Genomic DNA, 14,643 nt, shown 5'->3' with positions numbered 1-14,643 from the left:
CAACACTACAATGAATAACAGCCAGAAAAGGCCCCATTGCAGAACAAGCAGAGTTTTCTAAAAATGGATGTTTTTATAGCTCTGTCTTCTCTTGGCCTTAAAATACAGTACATTCATTAGTATTTATCTCATAAATACTATTAATCATGACTTAAAATAATGGACTGGACTCATGAGACTTTGCAAATAAGTGGAAAACATAATACCATTTATGAATATATGATTTCCAAGTTAATACACAAATATTGTCAGACCCAAGGATTCAAGGATTTTTCTTTTCCAGTCCTTTTCTCATCCGATAAATGACCCAAATAGTTATACTCAAAATACCCTATAGAAAAGAGCTGGAGAATCTATGGAGGAGAGCAGATGACTAGCAAAAACCCTGAGTGAGGTAAAGGTAAAATAATTTTTTTAAACTTTGCTATGAAGAACAACTACATTTGTAGTTGTAGACTAACCTACTGACCAGTAATGAAGCAAGTTCAATCATAGAACAAGATTTCCTGCTTAACTAAGTTCTATAAAGAAACTCTATAGGTAATCTAGTCAAAAATAACTGAATGAAACCAAGAATAGGCCTAAGAAATCCTTCAAGGTGAACTCTTCTCCCTGGAGAAAGATGGATGATATACTGAAGAAAATCAGTCTAATTCGCCCCTCTGTACTGCCAGGAGCAAACCCTGTCATTCAAAGATAGAAGAATTCCCTTCTACTTAGGTTAAAGCATTGAGTGAGCCTGGACTCTCAGTATTTTAGTTCCCACACTTCACTGTAAGAGATTTCTCCTATGATTCTAGGCAGTCAAAAGGATCAATAAAGGGTTATACGCAGGGTTGTCTGGTAAAGTTTAGCACCCTACATACTTCCATTCACACTTAAATCAGAGTTGGTCTGCAATAAAAGGAAAATGCTTTGGAAAAGTAAAATCCAATCAGACAACAAATCTAGAAAGAAAAATCAACCACCTAGTAAACCCATTTTGTATTTTAGCTATATATCTAATTCATTAAAAAAATCGTTATTTGTGACAGATTCATTGATGTTATTATATTCACATTATAAGGAAAGTGTTCATTTTACTGGATTTTTTTAGTAGTAAGCTCCTCAAGGCATTTAAAATATAATTCAACACCTACACAAGTGTTCAAGTACAAAGGTAACCACACAAAATTTAAATGCCTCTCAATCTGTATCCAAAGAAAGAAACAATGAAAGTCCATACTGATTCTTGAAATCACAAGTTGCTTACATTTTCTGTGAAGGAACAGATAGTAAACATTTTAGGCTTTGTGGGTCAAACAGTTTTGGTCACAACTACTCAACTCTGCTATTGTAGTACAAAAACAGCTGTAGAAAATAAATAAATTAGAATGGTTGTATACTAATAAAATTTTATTTATAAAAATAGACAGCTGGCTAGATTTGGCCTGCAGACCACAGTTTGCTAACCCCTGATTAAAATGATCTTAACATTAATGACATTGTTCATATGACCTATTAAACAACCAACACTATAGAACTTTTAATTATTTTATTTGTGAAACAGTCATAGAACTTATTGAATTTCTTGGATTGTTGTTGGTTATAAAATGCAATTAGAACCTACCTTTGAAGTTCATTTGGCAATCTCAATTCTATTTATAAGGTTAACTCCAGCAATAAAATACAGTTTTTTTTGGCTTACCTTGGTAAAGTTAAGTGAATAAATAAAATAACCAAGGAACTCTTCTCAATTTCCCATTTTCTTACAGTGAGGTATTGATTTTCAATGTCTATTGGAAAGTACACAGCATGGAAAAAATATCCCATTGCCTCACACATTCTTTTAAGTTTAGGCGAATAGTCCTAAAAACAAATTACAATTTATAAAAGTATTAACTTATTTAACTAAAGATCTAGTGAACATCATACTACTTAAAATAAAAATGAATGCTTTAAAACAGATTATGTTGGCTATTTTTAAAATTTAAAAAATAATCACATTTTAAAGAAAACTCTGAATAAAAAAGGGAAGTTTTTCTATAAAACAAAATTAATTTTTTGTTTAACAACTTGGCTCTTTTCTAGCCACCTTGTCTATGAGTTATTTCATAATACAACCTAAAACAAAGAGAGAAAGTATTAGGCTATTTTGCTTTGATATTTATCATTATTATTATGAATAATTTCTGTTTTATAGTTATTAAGAGTGGAAAACAGAGCTACAGATCTTCATAGTAAAAAGCATTTATTGTGATACATTAGAACACAAAAGCAGATTGATATAAATTCAAAATATGATGATGTATAAGTAATGATGATTATTATGCAAGAAATTAATAACTACCTCAAAATGTCCTTGAAAACAACCTATATTCAACGAGGTGGAAGTTTTGGGCTTTAAAGAATTTTATCTTTTTACCAAAATTGAGTAATATTACAAAGGAAATCTAAATAAATTTATTAATCAACAATTTGGAAGATGTTAACATATGTAACAGGTATAGCACAAGACATGCAGAGTTATTTAAAATTAGAAGAGCGGAGGAGGGGCAAGATGGCAGCATAGGGAGGAGTGGAATTTAGTCAGTCCCCTGGAACAACTAATAAACAACCAGGAACAACAAGTAAATAAACTGGAATAACTGCTGGGGGACAACCATGACTGTCCACACATCATACACCAACTTGGATTGGGAGGAATGCCTGAGATCACAGCATAGAATATGTAAGTAAAAACTGCAGAACCATGCTGGGTACCCCCCTTCCCCCCACAGCAGGCTTTGCTGCAAAGCCTCACTGTGCTAGAAACTAGCAGCACTCTCTGAGCAAGCCAGCAGAGCGAGCGAATATAGCTCAGCTAAGTTGCAAATGGGGTTTTAATCAACAAATGTGGACTGCTGAATACAAGCTACAAACCCCCAACAAGCAGACAGAGGCTCTTAGTGATGACTGACCTTAAAGGACCAAAAGACTCATCTGTGCTGGGAGGGGGGCCCAGAAGACCAGATGTTACCTCTAGCCGACAAGTGAAACTGGGGAGCCGTGTACCAGCTCTAAAACAGGGCTTTCTGTCCCTCTTTCTCTCTCTCAACCTGAGGAGCTCACAGGAGAGAACCTCAGCCATTTTCAGTGGAGAGAGCCTCAGCCATTTTCAGTTCCCAGCACTGTGACCGAGACAGGGGTGGAGATAACAGAGACAGAGAGACTATTCAAATGCAGATGATAAATCCCTAGGGCGTGTATCTTCCCTAAGAGTTAAGGAGGTGGGGCCCAGCTTTCCCTTCAGAACCAGATCCCAGAGCCTGGGGGAAAACAGCCAAAATAGAAACTTAAGGGGCCACAACTCCTTACACCAGTGGGGAGAGACAGACTGACAGGCGCCACCTGCTGGGCAGGTTAGGAAAAGCTCAGTAACTGGAAACCTCAGAGAAAAATCTGCCTTTCTTCTAAGATACACCCTGAATATAACCCCATTCTGAGACCTGAACCCATTCTGGTCTGGGAAGATCTGTCTGGGGTAACCAAGGAAACCAGAAGCCTAGACAACAGAAAACTACAACCTACACTAAGAAAAACAAAGATACGGCTCAGACAAAGGAACAAACTTACACATCAATCAAGACTCAGTTGAGATATTGTTTCACTTTAATGAAACAAGCTATTAAAGATTTTCAAAGAAGTGTGCTAAACCAAATCAACGAGTTCAGGAAAGATATAACAAATGAAACAAAGGCTATAAAGAAAACACTGGGCGAACATAAGGTAGAAATCAAAAGTCTGAAAAAACAACTGGCAGATTCTATGGGAATGAAAGGTACAACACAAGAGATGAAAAACGCAATGGAGACATACACAGCAGATCTCAAGAGGCAGAAGAAAACACTCAGGAACTGGAGAACAAGACACCTGAAATCCTACACACAAAAGAACAGATAGGGAAAAGAATGGAAAAATAAGAGCAACATCTCAGGGACTTGAATGACAACATGAAGTGCATGAATGTACATGTCATGAGTGTCCCAGAAGGAGAAGAGAAGGGGAAAGGGGGCAGAAGCAATAATAGAGGAAATAATCAATGAAAATTTCCCGTCTCTTATGAAAGACATAAAATTACAGATCCGAGAAGCACAGTGTACCCCAAACAGAATAGATCTGAATAGGCCTGTGCCAAGACACTTAATAATCGATTATCAAACGTCAAAGACAAAGAGAGAATCCTGAAAGCAGCAAGAGAAAAGTGATCCATCACATACAAAGGAAGCTTGATAAAACTATGTGCAGATTTCTCAATAGAAACCATGGAGGCAAGAAGGACGTGGTGTGATATATTTAAGACACTGAAAGAGAAAAACTGCCAACCAAGAATCCTAAAACTGCCCTTCAACTATGAGGGAGAGTTTAAAATATTCTCTGACAAACAGACAATGAGAGAATTTGTGAACAAGATATCTGCGCTACAGGAAATACTAAAGGGAGCTCTACAGACTGATAGGAAAAGACAGGAATGAGAAGTCTGGAACACAATTTTGGGTGATTGTAGCACAGCAATGTAAGTACACTGAACAAAGATGACAGTGAGTATGGTTGAAAGAGGAGGGTTAGGAGCATGTGGGACACCAGAAGGAAAGAGTAAAGATAAAGACTGGGACTGTATCACTCAGTGAAACCTAGAGTGCTCAACAACTTTGATAAAATGTACAAATATGTTTTTACATGAGGGAGAACAAATGAATGCCAACCTTGCAAGGTGTTAAAAATAGGGTGGTATTGGGGGGAAAAAAATACAATCAATGTAAACTAGAGACTACAGTTAACAGAAACTTTATATCATGCTTCCTTGAATATAACAAAGGCAATATACCAAAGCTAAATGCCTTTAAGAGGGGGATATAAGGGAGGTGTGTGGGACTCTTGGCATTGGTGATGGTGTCTGACTCTTTTATTCTACTTTAGTTTAACTCTTTCTTTCTTTTTGTTGCTTTTTAGCTGTCATTTTCTTTTCTTTCTTTTTCTTTTTTCTCTCTACCTTCTTTGACTCTTCCTCCTTCTTTATGGAAGAAATGGAGATGTCCTTATATAGATAGTAGTGATGGTGATGAATACATAAATATGCAACTACACAGGGAACCATCAATTATTTACTTAGGATGGAAAGTATGGTGGGTCAACAAAATCATCTTAAAGGAAAAAAAAAAACAGGTTGATGAAGAAACCTTGAGGGCACTATACAGAGAGAAATAAGTCAGACACATAGGACAAATACTGCATGGTCTCACTGATATGAACTAATTATAATATGTAAACATAAAGACATGAAATATAAGTTAACAGGATACAGAACAAGGCTAAAGAATGGGGGGCGGTTCTTATTACAAGCAGAATGTTCAACGAGGTGGAACCTAAGTGTATCGAAGTGGACAGAAGTGACAGTAGCACATTATTGTGAGGATAACTAACAGTGCTGAATGGTGTGTGAATGTGGTGGAAAGGGGGAGCCTTGAGTCATGTATGTCACCAGAAGGAAAGTTGGAGGTTCAAAGACGGGAATGTATAGAACAGTGAATCTTGTGGTGGACAATGTCCGTGATTAACTGTACAAATACTAGAAATCTTTTTCATGAACTAGAATAAATGTATGACACTATAACTAGAAGCTAATATTAGAGGGGTATACAGGGAAAAAATATACCTATTGCAAACTATGTGCTATAATTAACAGTATGTTAACATTCTTTCATCAACAGTAACAAATGTATTACACCAATACTATGAGTCAATTATGGAGGGGGGATGGTTAGGGGTAGGGGAGGAACTAAGTTTTCTTTTTTGTCTTCATTTCTTTTCTGGAGTAATGAAAGTGTTCTAAAAATTGGAAAAAAAAAAACTAATTGTGGTGATGGATGCAAAGCTGTATGATGGTACTGTGGGCAACTAACTGATTGTGCAGTCTGGATCTTTGGATAATTGTATGGTATGTGAACAATCTCAATAAAATTAAAAAAAAATTAGAATAGTGGTCAGCCAACATTTTCTATAAAGGGCCAGATGGCAAGTATTTTTACAAAAATAATAATAGCTTAACAACTTGACTGTTTTGGCAGGGGTCTTTGGGATCTACTTAATTCCTTATAATTTACTCTGCCCTTCTACTGCAAAGCAGCCATAGACAATACATAAACAAATGAGCAAGGCTGTGTTTCAATAAAACTTTACTTATAGGCACAAAATTTGAATTTCATATAATTTTCACATCACAAACTATTATTCTTCTCTCAATTTTTTTTCAACCATTTAATAATATAAAAAACAATCTTAGCTCTGAGCCATACAAGAGCAGGCAGCAGGTCAGATTTGACCCAAGACTAGTTTGCCACCCCGGTGGCTGCCTTGAAAAATTAAAAGCCATGGCAAGGATGGAATTTTGACAAAGAAACAGATTCAAGGATAGAGCTGGAAGATACTAACTAAAACAGGAACTATCAACAGGGCTCTTAAACATTGTAGAGAATGTTAAATGAAGCATTCAAAAGGCATGATGTTCCAATGCCTTAATTTGATATTCAAAACTCTCTACAACTATTTAGAACCTTCATTTTCTCTCTTAGCTCCTATATTAATACTCCCAGAAAGTTAAACCAACAAAAGCAGAACAGCTTGATTCACACTATCTATTCTTCCTTGAGTGTACTTTCTTTAGTGTTTATAGCTGAGGTCTCCTTAATTTGTTCATTCAATCAACAATTATTTATTGACTGCTATGTGTCATGTTCTTTCCTGAGGACAAGATATTTACCTGATACAGTCTGAGTAAGTGTTGAAATTCTGAAATACTTTCCTACAAGTTGGTAAATAGCCATTGTCTTGAGGTCCAGCCCCCCCCCCCCCCCCCCCCACCTCCCTGCCCCATCCAAGTACCACTGTCCTAATCCCGGGAAAGCCACATCAGGTTCAACCTAAGGTACACCTGGTACCCACCATCCTACATGCTCCAGTCCCTGGGTGTCAGCCCCTATTCCCCCTACTTCTCCCCTGTCAGGGAAGTCTGGATCCTAACAAGGAAGACAGCATGCTGGGTGGTAGCCCTGTGGCACTGTGGCACTCTAATGGGGAAATGCACGATGCCTGGGGCAGAACACCTTGATTCACACCATCTATTCTTCCTTGAATATACTGAAAATACTGCAGTAAGACTTTCTCTTAAAAGCCTAAGATGCTTCCTATTCTTTAAGAATATCATCTAGTGGGTAGTAAACTACTTGCTTTAAATGCAGTAGTATAGCAAATAGGATATTAACTTGTATTTTAAGTCAGTGAATATCCTCACCTTAAGGAAAAGATCCACGTCAGGCTGGGTTTCATCTGTATAAATGAGGTAACATCTGACACTATTGCTCCACAGAGAATGTGAAAACAAGGGAGTAACTTGTAATAAACTAGCTACAGCAACATCCCAGTCATCTGAAAATAAAATTTTGCATAAGTTCATGAAAAAATTATCTTAAAACATTTTGAAAAGATGATTTAAAAAAAAAGTCTGAAAAAACACAACTGGCACCATAGAATGGAACCTGACCTCACAAGTTAATACTGACATAGTTTCCAGAATAACATATTAGAAGTCAATTAGTTCTCTAACCTCAAATTCTATCCTGAGACTTGAAGCAATGAATGTCAACAGTGGTCTTTCTTGGGGTACCAGAGATCCCAGTCAAATGTCATGGAACTATTTTGCATGAGAGGTTCAATTAGTTTACCATTTGAAGGGATTCCATACTCCCAGGCAGGCATATGGTTTTATCTACTTATTACTCTTGAATTACACTGAGTCAAAAAGAAGAGTTCAAGAATGGCATAAAATCAAAGTAACCCTATGTTATAATTAAAATGAGAATTTTAAGACATACTTGGCTAATTCAAAAGGCACAATTAAAAAAACAATTTTCATTTTGCTAAAAGATAAATATTTTATAATTTTAAGAAAAAAGAGTGGCGTTCCTTATGACTTCTAAGGTCTGCACTATTACTGAAAAGCTACCATGGACACCAAATTATATTAAACTAATATAAATATTCTTTTGACTAAGAATACCACCTAACATGGCTTTTTGTTTCTGCTCCTTAACCTACTCTAACCTTCAACACCTTCAAAAAAGCAAAGGGAAAGACTAAAAACTACTGTTTCTCATTAATCTATGTTATACTCATACTGCTCAACTAAAACACCTGAGAATTCTGTCCAGAAACTCCATTACCATAACCAGGTTGGCCAGTGCAGATATGGTGCAGCTATGAATTACGTTCATCATCATTCCCAGTCGATTATAGCGCCAATGTGTGATGTGTGTCAAGTGGAGGCACCCAGAACAAGTAACTCATACTCTGCTGATAGTAGTTCTCTCAGAACAAGACTATAGTACATGAACAGTCACCACAGATAGCTAGCTAGGGTAATTGGAAAACACCATGTGTTGTTACCTCTGTTGACGTTTGCAAAGGGCCCTTCTACATCTATAGAACTATGGGCAAACTCGGGGCCTCTGAAGGACTGCTGAAGCTGGATCATGCTCCCTATGGAAGGTTCACTTCCCAAGGCTCTGCCAGTCCAATATTCACACTGGGTTCCAGCGGCTACGAAAAGCGAGAGATTTTGTCTTGTGAAAACCAAATTACAGAATGTTCAAAAAATTATCACATATAATCAACAGGATTTCTAATTTAAAAGATACTAGAATATTACAGATGTACCAAACTTCCAAACTTTAATGATTTTGAAAGTACTCTGCCACTGACTTTTGGCAAAGTGCTAAGATACCAGTTAACATAATTCTGGTTATCATCTTAAACACAAAGAGATTAAAAACAGAAAGATGAACAAAAACAAGAAGTAATACAGTAAGTAAATGAAGGCATTATAGTAATAATAGAAGTTAAAAACTCCTCTCCCCAAAATTCTAAAAGCCATTTCTAACTGGACAGTTTAGGTAGTAATACAAAATTTGAAGGAAAGAACTTCAAAGGTGTATTGTTTATTAGCAAATTAGTTATTCATATTAGTTATTCATTAGGAGAAAAACTCTTTGTGGCAAGGAGGACATCCTTTTAACCTTCCAGAGCAACAAAACTGATGTCTGAATAATAACATGTTCATGTTAATTATGTCAGAATAATTAACATGAACATGTTAATCATTTTTAAAATAAATTATATATGCCAGAATATTTTCATGGCATCCTTGACTACCTATAAGTAAACTGGTATTTGAGCTAAATCTTGGGCAAAAAATGAGATTACTATTTAGAGCTATTTGAATCTCAAGTTTAAATCAAAATATGAAGAGGAAAACAACCAAGAGAGCCAAGATAATTGAAATGCAATAGTTCTGAAACAGTATACATTCTAACATTTCAATTCTGAAAAAGCCACAGACGAATGTGGGCCACGAAAGCATTTTTTCAGTCACTCTTGGCCAGTAAGAATCATTTCATTTTTTTCTCAAAAATTAGTAATAAAAGTCCCAAACACTCATCACATTGCAATCATAGTAAAATGTAAATTAAAACAGAATTGTCAGTTGCAATATTGCATTTCAAAATGCATTCAGTTTGTAAGGATATAATTATAGTTCTTCATAAATGGGAGAATGACTATGCTTTTCACTTCATTAAAAAAATATTTTTCTTTTCTCAGTATCAGTCATACTTTATTAATATTTTCTGGGAACATAGTGAACCTTTTCAATTTGTAATTTCAGACCTTTCTTTCTGGAAAAAAACACATTGTATATATTCAATTATAAAATAAAAACTTTTTGAAGAGTTCACTAAACTACAATGGAAACTACTCAATGAAATATTATATATACTGTAAATGATAGTTGAAAAAAATACATCATTACATGGAAAAATAAAGTGGCAGAGACTTAACTGTCCTTCAATAGCCATTCTCCCCTTCTTTCTTTAGTAAAAGAGCTTCATATTTTAGTCAGACACATAACTGCCCAGTTAATGATTACACCTTCCAATCTTCCTAGGAATAGCTCTGGTCAATGGGATTTGAACAGAAGTGATCTGTGTATCTCCCAGGTTAAGCCTTCAAGGAAAAGAATGTGTTTAAAAAGCAGATTGAGTTGGAGCAGCTATCTTAGACCAGAGAGAGGGAGAAAAACTACGGGTTAAGGTTAGCAGAGCAGACAGAGAAGACGGTTCCTGAAGACTTCATGGACTTTATGGGAAAGAGCTGCAATCCCATCTGAGAGAGAAAGAGATGGGGGGTGGGGGGTGGGACTCTATTTGTAACAGCAATCAAAGCAATCACCTTGGATAAGTAAAAGGAATATAACAGAATTCAAAGTTGACTCCAAAATATCATTACAGCTATTTTGAAAGCTCAAAATATTATAAATAGTAAATAAATTTACCAGTAACATCTGTACAGTTGTCATCTGAATCAGACTCTCCAGGATCAAATACTTGGATCCCCTGAGCCTGTAGCCTCTGAAGTTTGCTCTCCAATTCTCGTTTGGCTCTCAGTAAGTCCTGAATTTCATTTTCCTTGGTCTCCCTAAAAATCTTTAAAAGGAAGAATTTTGATTTTGAAATCTTATTTTTCATAATCAAAAAGTTACATCATCAACTTTTAAGGGAAAACTCTTTCACTCATAGACTAATATTCATCTGGTCCTTGAACTCCTTCTTTGTAGGATGAATAATCCCAGTTCCTTTAACTTACTGTTTCATAACTGGAATTCCCACAGGAATTCCAGGCAAGATGTATGTCTGAGGCGTGGGGTGCCTTGTTCTCTTCAAGGGGTTTAGCAAATTTGTTCCCCTACCACTAAATGCCAGTGGCACCCTCCCCAATAAAACACCTCCAAACATTTCCAAATGCCTGTCACAATGTGGAAAAATTCTCTTTTATTAAAAATCTCTATTAAAATGTTCACTTTTCTACCTTTTCCTTGCAATTAACTGTCTCAAGTTCACCATATCCAACTCAAAAATGAGTACCTCACCTTGGTTTCTATAACTTTTACAAAGCCTACATGATTTATTTCTATAATCTTCACAGTATTGTATGAACTGTTTTTAGCATACTGTTTTTATTCCCTGTCACTTTGGGAAGAAAAAAATACAAGAGATTTACCTTGAACTGCCTCTTAACTTTATCTCTATCATGTTCAAATGTAGCTGCTCTCTCCATTGCTTGGTATTTTGCTTCTAAAGCACTTTCCTTTTCCCGAAGTATCTTCTGATAAGTTTTCTGAAGTGCCTAGAATAATATACCTTGTTATTTTCTAACAAAAATAGTATTTCTCCCCAATTTTACATATTTCATATATATTGAATACATCTTAGAATTTTAACCAATCTAGTTACTTCTCTATCAATTATCAAGAAATGCATATTGCCATTTTATTCAAACATGCAATGAAAAAAATGCAAACATGCTTGAAGTATAATAAAGATACTTCAACATTAACCTTTCAATGGAAATGAATATATTTTCTTTGGAATAATGCACCAGCTCTTAAACTTTCATACACTTCCGTTTTTCCATCTTTCAGAGAACAAAAATTACAACTTGTAAGGGTTAACTTAAGGGATAATTAATTCTGTAAGATCTTAAGCTCCTAGGCACCTTGTCTATCCTCAGAGCCATTCGCTGTGCTGGTACACTGCAGGCCTCCAGTAAATTTTTGGCTGAATGAATGAAGATGAATAAATATGAAAGTTGTTTTGAATGCTTAGGTATGTGAGAAAGAAACAAATGGGGTTAAAAAATGAATGAAGATTAACAACAGGTGTAATCTGGAACTGTGACATTTTCAACTCTTACTGCACTCTGTCCTGGTTGGTCCAACCTTCTCTTCTACTTGCCATCTCATGAGTCACCTCCAATGTGCAGTGACCATTGAGGTGACTGATTCTCTTCTTTATATCAGTGGCTTGGACACATGAGATCAGAGATCTGAAATGCTTTAAGTTCATTTTATACATGCAAGTCTATCAAGACTGCCCTATAGGAAAACTGAGGAAAACAAAACAAAACAAACAAACAAAAAACCCAGGTAAACTGCTAATAAGCATATTTTTCCAGACAACAGTGCTAACTGTATACATTAATTCTGTATAGAATTAATGAGGGGGCAAAAAAAAAAAAAAAAAAAAAAAAAGAGAACACCTGACTAGAAGAACACCTCTCTAAATGTTAACTTTCTCTTGGAAAAATCAGTTAAGGTATTTATTCAATTCCTACTGTGATGCACCCAGGAACACTTGGGTTGTTCAGAAGTGTCTCCCATAGTAAAGAAAAGCAGAGTAAGCAGACCACACAATAACCCTCCCAGGGGGATGCAAAACCAGTGGCACAAATCTCATGCTTTATATAATATTTTAATGTATTTTAATGGACCTGCTACAAGGAAGGCATGGAATTTTTTGTTTAAAGGATTAAGAAAACCGACTACATCTTGGAAAAGTTTTCAACCACAACAGTTAAGTTAGGTAAACATCAGGGGGCTTCCAAAAAACACATTCCAAGATCATTAACACTCAGGAGCTATGGAACTTCACAAGGAAGCCAACAGATAATGAGTCTCACCTGTGAAGTATGTAAAATTAGGGGGGGGAAACTCCTAGGGAGGGGTTTTTTGAGTTTTTGTGCGTGGGTGTGCCGTGCCTGCGTGTGTGTGTGTGTGTGTGAGTGTGTGTATGTGTCTGTGTCCTTGGAGACCTCCTGGCAATTGGCATTTGCTGCTTCGGGTCACTTTTTCCAAAGTGTCTGAATGAAAGAAGGCGGGTAGGACAGCTAAAGATCCGTTTTGACCCCAAGAGTATATGGTCCCCAAAAGTAGAACACAGAGCGGTTTCCACCCAACTTGCAAAACTACTTGGTTTGGAGAGGAGGCGGGATGAACAACGGAGGGGGCGGGGGGATCTGGCATCTACAGTTCAGACCCGCAGTGCCGCCCAGCGGCTGCGCGGCCCTGGGCAACCCGACACTGGCCTTAGTTTCCCCGATGTAGCGACCGTCCCGCCAAGCGCCCCGGGCCGGGTTTACCTGAAGTTCGGCCCGCAGCCGCTTGTTCTCCGTGTCCAACTTGGCCTCCCGGCGGCCCATGGACAGCAGCTCCTGGTTCTTGCTGACCCGGAAGATCTCGTACTCCTTCTTCAGCCGCTCGTACTCGGCCGCCGCGTACTCCAGCTCCGGCACCGACGAGCCGGTGGACTTGAAGCTGGCTCCCAGCAGCCCGCCGCCGCCCGTCCCGCGGGGCAGCGACCCGGGCCCGGCCGCCGCCGCACCCCCTCCCCGGCGGAACGAGCTCCGCAGCAGGCGGGCCTTGGGCTTCACCTCCACGGGGATCTCGCAGGCCTCGCCGCCCCCAGCTCCGTATGTGTCCTCTATTACCTCCCCGCCCGCGGGGCTCACGAGGGACGAAGCAGTACCCATGGCGCCGGCGGCCGCCTCCACTCGCCGTCGGGTACCAGCAGGGGGCGGGGCGAGGCGGGCGGGGCGGGACCGGCGCAGATGTCTCCGCTGCCTCAGCCTGGCCGAAAGCTGCTGGGCCCGCGAGCGCCGCCCAGTGTACACCGACCTGGGTGCCCAGCTGCTGCGTCTCTGCTGTTGCTGGACTGTTGTCTCTCCTCTCCAGAGCCTGGATCCCGGAAATTGGAAATCTCACTATGCATGTGGGCATAATGACCAGAAAGATGTAGTACCACACAAGAAAAAGTTTTTAGGACTGTCCTAACTCAACTAGTGTAAGACCACCAGGGACAATCCTTAGTCTGAAAAGTTATATTTTTTTACTCGTTTCACGGGGGAACACTGGAGATGGCACACCAGAGGAACTGTGGGACCTCTCACCAAATAAAGGAAAAGATAGTTCTTATAGGATTGATGGAAGGGTGGGGTTTAGGTGAAATTATGAAAAATGAAGATGGGGGAGTTGTTCTAGACTTTAAAGTTAGGGAAAGGGTGAGGCTGGCATCTTCTCTCTTGCTCAGCCTTGGGTTCTTGCCTCTCCTCCCTCAGCCTACTGTGAGAAACAAGCACTATTCCTAAAAAGGAGTAAACGCTCACCCAATTGTGGAGAAAAAAAGAATTTATTCACAATCTTGCAAAAACCGGCACCCAACCAAAATGTGGGGGGTTGGCGCCCAGAACAATAGACCCAGCAGTATTTATTCCCTACACCTAACTGCAAGTCCCTCCCCTGTTTCTCCAGTGGCTGGATACTCCAGAGGTTACATTCTATTGGACAAGCCTAACTAGCCTGTGCAAATTTGAAACATGCAGCCTGCCCAAATTGGAAACATTTGAAAAAAAAGTTTCCTGTGCAAACTTGAAACATTTGAAACAAGTCATCACCCCTCTTTCCTTTATTCTTTAACTGCAGAGCCAGTCTGAGCTAGTTTGGTAACAACTTATGAAGCTATTTTAGGAACATCTACCCATGCTCCCCCACCCCCCCCACCCCCCCACCCCATCTCCATCTTGCAAGGACAGTGGGTGGATAAACAGGGGGACCAGCCACCAATTATAGCTTGACTTCTGGACCCTCTGCCATTCCCCTGAGCTGCCCTCACCCTGTGTGAAAGCTAAACTTAATCTAATTCTCACAACTCCCCCCTTTTTCTTTTAAATTCTTTTTAGCTT

At 38.5% G+C, this 14,643-nt stretch overlaps 1 protein-coding gene across 9 annotated transcripts in view; it reads right to left on the bottom strand.

The window, feature by feature from the left end:
- NPHP3 (nephrocystin 3) overlaps positions 1-13,565 on the bottom strand; it is a 58,569-nt gene extending 45,004 nt beyond the window's left edge. For 5 of the 9 annotated variants that reach the window (XM_037844745.1, XM_037844750.1, XM_037844754.1 and 2 more), the window contains exons 1-6: positions 13,045-13,557; positions 11,128-11,253; positions 10,403-10,553; positions 8,461-8,613; positions 7,310-7,443; positions 1,688-1,848 (exon numbers count right to left, since the gene is read on the bottom strand). In XM_037844745.1, the coding sequence (XP_037700673.1) occupies positions 1,688-1,848; positions 7,310-7,443; positions 8,461-8,613; positions 10,403-10,553; positions 11,128-11,253; positions 13,045-13,434 (1,115 nt within the window). In that variant the 5' untranslated portion in view covers positions 13,435-13,557. Of the gene's footprint in view, positions 1-1,687; positions 1,849-7,309; positions 7,444-8,460; positions 8,614-10,402; positions 10,554-11,127; positions 11,254-13,044 lie in introns of all 9 variants that reach the window. The other 4 variants (XR_005218107.1, XR_005218108.1, XR_005218106.1 and 1 more) reach the window with 2 other exon arrangements.
- Between the last annotated feature and the right edge of the window lie 1,078 nt (positions 13,566-14,643).

The sequence above is a fragment of the Choloepus didactylus genome, chromosome 1 (genome assembly GCF_015220235.1).
Source record: "Choloepus didactylus isolate mChoDid1 chromosome 1, mChoDid1.pri, whole genome shotgun sequence".
Classification (NCBI taxonomy): domain Eukaryota; kingdom Metazoa; phylum Chordata; class Mammalia; order Pilosa; family Megalonychidae; genus Choloepus; species Choloepus didactylus.
This window is presented reverse-complemented; position numbering and strand designations above follow the sequence as displayed.